This window comes from Berghia stephanieae, unplaced genomic scaffold, assembly GCF_034508935.2.
Source record: "Berghia stephanieae isolate SIO BIC M18660-M18661 unplaced genomic scaffold, UCSD_Bste_1.3 scaffold3414, whole genome shotgun sequence".
Lineage (NCBI taxonomy): Eukaryota > Metazoa > Mollusca > Gastropoda > Nudibranchia > Aeolidiidae > Berghia > Berghia stephanieae.
Genome location: NW_027624639.1, coordinates 1 through 7,965, shown reverse-complemented (window position 1 = coordinate 7,965; position 7,965 = coordinate 1). Strand labels below are relative to the sequence as shown.

The 7,965-nt window shown below is 56.1% G+C and overlaps 3 protein-coding genes across 3 annotated transcripts; 1 reads left to right on the top strand and 2 right to left on the bottom strand.

Moving 5' to 3' along the window:
• Nucleotides 1-1,382: 1,382 nt before the first annotated feature.
• LOC144961642 (uncharacterized) lies at nt 1,383-2,249 on the bottom strand (the record flags this gene model as incomplete). The annotated part of the gene is made up of 2 exons (XM_078894760.1): nt 1,383-1,437; nt 2,184-2,249. Coding segments are annotated over 2 exons (121 nt in total), but the record flags the coding sequence as incomplete, so codon positions are not given.
• A 639-nt stretch (nt 2,250-2,888) lies between these two features.
• LOC144961641 (uncharacterized) lies at nt 2,889-4,824 on the top strand (the record flags this gene model as incomplete). Its single annotated transcript, XM_078894758.1, has 3 exons — nt 2,889-2,936; nt 4,491-4,543; nt 4,791-4,824. Coding segments are annotated over 3 exons (135 nt in total), but the record flags the coding sequence as incomplete, so codon positions are not given.
• Nucleotides 4,825-5,838: 1,014 nt separating this feature from the next.
• Nucleotides 5,839-6,240, bottom strand: LOC144961643 (uncharacterized; the record flags this gene model as incomplete). Its single annotated transcript, XM_078894761.1, has 2 exons — nt 5,839-5,901; nt 6,187-6,240. Coding segments are annotated over 2 exons (117 nt in total), but the record flags the coding sequence as incomplete, so codon positions are not given.
• Nucleotides 6,241-7,965: the final 1,725 nt, after the last annotated feature.

Genomic DNA, 7,965 nt, shown 5'->3' with positions numbered 1-7,965 from the left:
CCTCTCTTCCCCCTCCCCCTCTCCCTTGCCCCTTCCTCCTTCCTCTCCTCCCTCTCTCGCCTCTCTCCCCTCTCCCCCCTCTCTCTCTGCTGCTCCCTCCTCTTCTCCTCTTCCTCTACTCTCTCCTCTCTCACCCTGCCCTCTCCCCTCTGCCTCCTCTTCTTTCTCTGCTCCTGCCCCCTTCTCCACTCTCCCCCCTGCCTCTCTGCTGCCCTCTCTCCTCTCCCCTTTCTCTTCTCTCTCCTCTCCCCCCCTCCTACTCTCTCTTTCTCTCCCCCCTTTTCCCCTCCCCTCCTTGCCTTGCTCCCCTCCCCCCTCCTTCTCCCTTTTGCTCTGGCCCCTCTGCTGTCTCCCCTCGTCCTCTGCTCTCTCTCCTTCCTCTCTCCTCTCTGCCTCCCTGACTCTCTCCTTCTCTCCTTCTTTCCTCTCTGTCTTCTCTCTTCTCTCCTTCCTCCCTGCTCTTCTTCTCTCCTGCTTGTCTTCCCTGCCTCTCTTGCTTGCCTTTGCTGCCCTGACCTCTCCCTGTCTTCTCTGTCTGCCTCTGCCTTCCTCCTGCTCTCTCCTTCCCTCTCTCCCTCTCCTGCTCTCCCTGCTCTGCCCTGCTCTCCTGACCATGTCTGCTCCCTCTGCTCCCCTGCCTCCCTCTGTTGCTCCTTCCCTGCCCTTCCTGCTTGCCCTCTCCCTCTCTCTCTGCCTCTCTCTCTCTGCTCCCTCCTGCTGCTCTGCCGCTCCTCCCTCCTCCCTGCCCATCTCTCTGCTCCTCCCTTCTCCTCTTCTCTCCCTCCTCTTCCTGCTCCTTCCGCTCCCTCCTACTCCTCCCTCTCTGCTCTGCCCCTCCTCTGCCTCCTCTCTCTCCTCCCTCCTGACTTCTCCTCTGCCCTTCTCTCTCCTCCTCTCTCTCCTCTCCCTGCCTGCGCCTCCCTCCCTCCTGCCTCCTTCCTCCCCTCTCTCTTCTCTCCTCCTCTGTTCCTCTCTCTCCCTCTGCTTCTCCACTCTGCCCTCCCTCCTCTCCTGCTCCTCTCTCCTTGCCCTCTCTCCCTGCTCCCCTCCCACCCTGCTCCCCTCTGCCTCTGCCTCCTCTCTCTCCCCCTCCTCCTCTGCTCTTCCTCTTTCTCTCTGCTCTCTCCTCTCCTCCTCTCCCTCTCTCTCCTCCCTGCCTCCTCTCTCCCTTCCTTGCTGCCTCTCCCTCCCCTTTCTGCTCCTTCCTGCCCCTCTCCTCTCCTGCTCTCCTCCCCCTCTTCCTCTGCTCCCTTGCTGCTCCTCTCTTCTGTCTCTCTCCCTCCCTCTCCCTCTCCTCTCCTCCCTCCCCTGGCCTCTCTCTCTCTGCTCTCCTCTCTCCTCCCTTCTCCTCTCCCCTGCTCTCTCCCCTCCCTCCCCTCTGCCTCCTCTCTCCTCTTCTCCTGCCTCCTCTCCCTCTCTTCTCTCCCTTCCCTCTCTCCTGCTCTCTCTCTCCTTCTCCTCCCCTGCTGTCCCCCTGCTCTTCCGCCCCTCTCCCATCTCCTGCTCTCCTCCTCCTCCCTCCTCTGCTCCCTTTGCTCTGTTCTCCTCCTCCTCCTGCTCTCTCTCCACTCCCCTCCTCTGCTCTGCCCTCTGCCTCTCTTCTGCCCTTCTGCTCCTGCTCTCTCCTCTCCCTTCTGCCTGTCTTCCTCCTCTCTCTCTTCTGCTCCTCCCTTCTCTTGCTCCCCTCTTGCCTCCCCTGCTTGTCTCTGCCTCTGCTCTTCCTGCCCCCTTGCTCCTTCTCCTCCTCTGCTGCTGCCCTCCTCGCTGCTCCCCTCCTCCTCTTCCCTCCTGCTCTTCTCCTGCCTCTCCTTCCTTTGCCTCTCCCTTCTCTTCCCCTCCCTCTGCCTCTCTCCTCTGACTCCGCCTGGCTGCCTCCCCCCTGCTCTCCTCACCTCTTTTCCTTCTTCCTGTCTCCTGCTCTTCTCTCCCCTCTCCCCTTTCTCCTCTCCTGCTGTCTCTGCTCCCTCCTCTCCTGCTGCTCTCTCTCTTTCTCTCCTCCCCTTCTCCCTTCCCTCCTCTCTCTTCCCTCTTCCTCTCCCTCTCTCCCCCCCTTCTCCTCTTCCCCTCCCTTCCCCTCTCTCTCTCCTCCTCCTCTCTTCTCTCTCCTCTTCCCTGCTTCTCTCTCCCCTCTCCTCCCCCTTCCCCCTCCTCCACTTCCTCCTCCTCCCCTTCTCCTCTCCCTCTCTCACCTCCTCCTCTCTTCCCCTCTCCTCTCTCCCCTCTCTCTCTCTGCTCCTCCTCTCCCTCTCCTCCCCTCCTCCCTTCTCTCCTCTCCTCTCTTTCTCTCCTCCCTCCCTCTCTGCCTCTCTTCTCTCTCCCCTCCCCTCTCTCTGCTCCTCCCTTCCTCTCCCCCCTTTCTCTCTCTCTTCCCCCCCTCTTCCCCTCTCTCCTGCCTCCCCCTTCCCTCCCCCTGCCCTCCCCTGCCTCTCTCTCTCCCCCTCTCCTCTCCCTCCTCCCCTCTGCTCTCCTCCTCTCTTCTCCTCTCTCTGCTCCTCCTCTCTTCCTCCTTTCCCTCCCCTCCCCTCTCTCTGCTCTCCTCTCTGCCCCTCCCCCCTCTTCCTCTCCTCCCCTCTCTTCCTCCTTCCCCCTCTCTCTTCCTCCTCCTCTCCTCCCCTCTCCTCCCCTCCCCTCTTCTCCTCTCGCTCCCTCCCCTTCCCTCCCATCTCCTCTTTCCCCCTCCCCTCTCCTCCTTCCTCCCACCCTCTCTCCTTCCTTCCTGCTCCTTCCTCTGCTTTCCTCTTCCTCTTCTTTCCCTCCCCTCCCTCCTCCTTTGTCCCTCCTCTCTTCCTCTCTCCTCTCTCCCCTTCTCCTCTCTCTCCTCTTCCCCTCTCTCTCCCCCTCTCCCTTCCTCTCCTTCTCTCCTTCCTCTCTCTTCTCCTCCTTCCTCCTCCCTCTCTCTCTCTCTCTTCCCTCTGCTCTCTCCTCTGCCTCTCTCCTCCTCTCCTTCCTGTCTCTCCCCTCCTCTCTCTCTCCCTCTCCTCCTCTCTCTCCTCCCTCTCTCCCTCTTCTCTCTCTCCTCTTCTCCCTCTCTCTCTCTCTCTGCCTTCTCTCCTCTCTTCCTCCTCCTCTCTCCTCCTCTCCCTCTCTCTCTCTCTCCTCCTCTCTCTCTCTCCTCTGCCTCTCTTCCCTCTCCTCCTCCTCTTCCTCTTCCCTCTCTCCTCTCTCTGCCTTCTCTTGCTCTTCTCTCTCTCTCTCTCTCTCCCCTCCTCTCTCTCTCTCTCTCCTCGTCCTCTCCTCTCTTCTCCTCTCTTCTCCTTTCTCTCCCTCTCTCTTCCTCTCCCTCGCTCCCTCTCTCTCTCCCTCTCTCCTCCTCCCTCTCTCTCCTCTCCTCTCTCCTCCTCTCTCCCTCTCCTCTCTCCTCTCTCTGCCTTCCTCCCTCCTCCCTCTCTCTCTTCTCTCGCGTCCTCCTCTTCTCCTCCTCCTTTCTCCCTCCTCTCTCTTCCTCTCCTCTCTCCTCTCCTCCTCTCCTCTCTCCTTCTCCTCTCTCTCTTCTCCTCTTGCTGCCCTCTCTGCTTCTCTTGCTCGTCCTTTCTCTCGCCTCTCCTTCTCTAGCTCTCCTCTCCTCTCTCCCCTCTTCTCTCTCATGCTCTCTCCATGCGTCCTCTCTCTCGCTGTCCTCTGCCCTCTCTCTCTGCTTCCTGCTCTCTTCTCTCTCCCTCTCTCCTGTCTTCTCCTCTCGCTCTCTCTCTGCCTCTCTCCTCTCTACTCTCTCTGCTCTCCTGCTCTCTTCTCTCCTCTTCTCCTGCTCGCTCTCTCGCCTCTCTCTGCTCCTCCTCTCCTTCCTCCACTCTCTCTCCTCTCTCTACCTCCCTGCTTGCTCTCCTCTTCCTGTCGCACTCTGCTCTCTCTCTCCTTCTTCTCCCTCCTCTCTGTCTCTCTCTGCCTGCCTCTCTGCTCCTCTTCTCTCCTCCCCTCTGCGTGCCTGCCTGCTCTCTCTCCCCTCCCTCTCTTCTCTGCTCCCTCTCCCTCTCTCCCTGCACTGCTCTCTGCCTCTCTCTCCTGCCCTCTGCTCTCTCTCCTTCCTCTGCCTCTCCGCCTTCTGCTCTGCCTCTTCCTCTCTCTCACCTCCCCCCTCTCTCTCTGCTCTGCCCTCTCTCCTGCTCTCCTCCCTCCCCTCTCTCTGCACTACTCTCTCTCTCTCCTCCCTGCTCCTCCTCTCTGCCTGCCCTTGCTTCTTCGCCTTTCTCTCTCTCTCCTCTCTCCTGCCTTCTCCTCCTGTGCTCCCCTCCTCTCTCTCCTTGTCTCTCTGCTCTTCCCCTCTCTGACTTGCGACTCATGCCTCTTGCCTCCCTGCTCTCCTCCTCTGCCACTCTCTCTCCCTCTGCTGGTCCCTCTCCTTCTCCTGCGGCTCCCTCTCTCCTTTTCTTCCTGCCTCTCTGCCTCGCCTGCTCTCCTCTTCTCTCTACTCTGCCTTCCTCCCTCTCTCCTTGATCTGCTCTCTCCTCTCCCTTCTGTCCCTCCTCTCTTCCCTCTCTCTCCTCTCTCCCCGCTCTCCCGCTGCCTTCTTCTCCCTTCTCTCCTCTTCTGCTCCTCTGCCTGCCTCCCCTCTCCTGCTCCTCCTCTCTGTACTGCTCTCTCTGCTGCTGCTCCTTGCCCCTCTGCCTCTCCTCCTTCCCCCTCTCCCCTCTTGCTCCTCCTCCCGGCTCTCCTGCTCCCCGTAGTCCCCCTCCCGCTCCCTTCTCCGTTCTCCTTCCTCTCTTTCGTCTCACTCTGCCTGCTCCTCTCTTGCCTCTCTGCTCCTTGCCTCCCTGCCTGCTGCTCCTTCTGCTGCTTCTGCTTCTTTCCCCTCTCCCCTTTCCCCTTTCCCCTGCTCCCTCCTCTCCCTCTCTCTCTCTCTTCTCTTCTTCTGCTTCCCCCTCTCCTCTCTCCTCCCTCTCCTTTTCTATCCCTGCTCTCTCAGTCCCCTCCTCTCACTCCTCCTCCTCTCTCCTCCCCTCTCCTGCTCTCCTCCTCTCCCTTCCCCCTTTGCCCTACTCCTCTGCTCCTCTATCTCTGCCCTTTCTTCTCTTCCCTCTCTCTCTCCTTCCCTCCCCCCCTTCTCTCTCCTCCTCCCCCTCGGTTCCCCTCTCGCAAACTCGCTCCTCCCCCGGGCCCTCTCGCTCCCTTCCTTTCTTCCCTCCTTTGCCCTCTCTCTTCTCCCCCCTCTCTCCTTCTCGCTTACCTGCCTCTTCTCCCCTGCTACGCTCTCTCTGCCTTCTCTCTCTTCCCTCGCCTCCTTTCTCCGTCCTGCCCTCTTTCTCTCCCTCTCCCTCTCTTCTCTGCTCTCTGCTTCCTTATCCTGCCCCTCTGAATTTTCCTCTCTCTCTCCCCTCCTCCCTCTCCCTCTTTTCTCTCCTCTTCTCCCCTCCCCCTCTTCTCCCTCTTCTGTCTTTCCCCTCCTCTTTTCTGCCTCCTCTCTCTCCTCTCTCTTTCCTTCCCCCCCCCTTTTTCCTTTTTCCCCCCCCGGGGTTTCTTTTTTTTTTTTCCCTCCCCCCCCCTTTTCCTTTCCCTTTTTTCCTTTTTTTCCTCCCCTTTTTTTTTTTTTTTTCCCCTTTCCCCTTTTTCCCCCCCTTTCCCCTTTTTTTTTTCCCCCTTTCCCCCTTTTTTTTTCCTTTTTCCCCCCTTCCCCCCTTTTCTTTTTCCCCCTTTTTTTCCCCCCCCTTTCCTTTTTCCTTTCTTTTCCCTTTTTTTTCCCCCCCCTTTTTTTTTTTTCCCCTTTTTGTTTTTTTTTTTTTTTTCCCCCTTTTTCCCCTTTGTTTTTTTTTTTTCCCCTTTTTTCCCTTTTTCCCCCCCCTTTCCCCCCTTTTTCTTTTTTCCTTTTTTTTTTTGTCCTTTTTTCTTTCTTTCTTTTTCTTTTTTTCCCCCTTTCCCTCGTTTGTTTTCTTTTTTTTTTTTGTTCCCCCCTTTTTTTTTTCCCCTTTTTTCTTTTTTTCCCTTTCCTTTTTCCCCCCCTTTTTTTTTTCCCCTTTTTTCCTTTTTTTCCTTTCCCCCCTTTTTTTTTCCCCCCTTTTTCCCCCCCTTCCCTTTTTCTCGGGTTTTTTTTCCCCCCTTTTCCCCCCCTTTTCCCCTTTTCTTTTTTTTTCCCCCTTTTTCCCTTTTCCTTTCCCCCCCCTTTCCCCTTTTTTTTCCCTCCCCTTTTGGGGCCCTCCCCCCCCTTTTTCCCCCCTTTTCCCCCCCCTTTTTTTTTTTCCCCTTCCCCCCTTTTCCCCTTCCCTTTGTTTTTTCCCTTTTTTTTTTCCTCTTTTTTCCCCCCTTTTCGTTTTTTTTTTTTTTCCCCCCCCTTTTCCCCCCTTTTTCTTTCCCCCCCTTTTTTTTTCCCCCTTCCCCTCCTTTTCCCCTTTTTTCCCCCCCCTTCTCTTTTTTCCTTTTCCCCCTTTTTTTTCCCCCCTTTTTTTTTTTCCCTCCCCCCCTTTGTTTTCCCCTTTTTTTTCTTCCTTCGCCCCTTTTTTCTTTTTCCTTTTTTTTTTTTCCCCCCTTTGTTTTCCCCCCCCCCCCTTTTTTTTTTCCCCCCCTTTTTTTCTCCCCCCCTTTTTTCCCCTCTCCCCCCTTTTCCCCTTTTTTTTTTTCCTCCCCTCTCCCCCCCCCCCCTTTTTTTCCCCCCTTTTTTTCCCTCCTCTTTTTTCCCCTTTTTTTTTTCCCCTTTTTTTTTCCCCTTCCTTTTTGTTTTTCCCTTCCCCTTTTTTTTCCCCCCCCCCTTCCCCCCTTTCTTTTTTTTTTTTTTTCCCTTTCCTTCCCCTTTTCTTTCCCCCCTTTTTTCCCCCCCCCCTTTTCCCCCCTTTTTTTCCCCCCTTTTTTCCTTTTCCCCCTTTCTTTTTCCCCCTTTTCCCTTTTTCCCCTTCCCCCCTTTTCCCCCTTTTTTTTTCCTTTTCCCCCCTTTTTCCCTTTTTTTCCCTTTTCCCCCTTTTTCCCCCCCCCCCCCTTTCCTTTTTTCCCCCCTTCCCCCTTTTCCCCCTTTTTTGGGGTTTTTTTTGGGGGGCCTCTCCCCCCCCCCTTTTTTTTTTTTGTTTTTTTTTTCCCCTTTTCCCCTTTTTTTTTCCCCCTTTTTTTTTTGGGGGGCCCTTTTTCCCCCCTTTTTCCCCTTTTCCCCTTTTTTCCCCCTTTTTTTTTTTTTTTCCCCTTTCCCTCCCCCCCCTTTTTCCCCCTTTTTTTTTTTCCCCCTTTTCCCCTCTCCGGCCCTTTTTTCCCTTTCCCTTTTTCCCCCTTTCCCCCCCCCCCCTTTTTTCTTCTTTTTTTTTCCCTTTTCCTTCCCCCCCCCCTTTTTCCCCCCTTCCCCCCCCTTTTTTTTTTCCTTTTTTTTTTCCCTTTTTTTCCCCTTTTCCCCCTTTTTCCCCCCCCCCCTTTTTTCCCCCCCCCCCTTTTTTTCCCCCTTTCCCCTTTTCCCTTTTCCTTTCCCTTTTTTTTTGTTCCCCTTTTCCCCCTCCCCCCCCCCCCTTTTTTTCCCCCTTTCCCCCCCCTTTTTTTTCTTTTCCCCCCCCCCTTTTTTTTCCCCCCCTTTTTTTCCCCCCCCCTTTCCCTTTTTTTCCCCCCCCCCCCCCCCCCCCTTTTCCCCTTCCCTCCCCTTTTTTCCCCCCTTTCCCCCCTCCTCCCCCCCTTTTTTCCCCCCCCCCTTTTCCCCTTTCCCCCCTTTTCTTCCCCCCCTTTTTTTCCCCCCCCCTTCCCTTTTTTCCTCTTTTTCCCCCCCCTTTTTCCCCCCCCCCCTTTTTCCTTTTTTTCCCCCCCCCCCCTTTCCTTTTTTTTTTTCCTTTTCCCCCCCTTTCCTTTTTCCCCTCCCCTTTTCCCCCCCTTCTTTTTTTTCCCCCCTTTTTTTTTTCCCCCCCTTTCCCTCCCCCCCTTTTTTTTCTTCTTTTTTTTCCCTTTTTTCCCCTTTTTTTCCCCCTTTTTTTCCCCTTTTTTTTTGGGTTCCCCCCTTTTCCCTTTTCCCCTTTTTTTTCCCCCTTTTCCCCCCTTTTCCCCCCCCCTTTTTCCCCTTTCCCCCCCCTTTTTCCC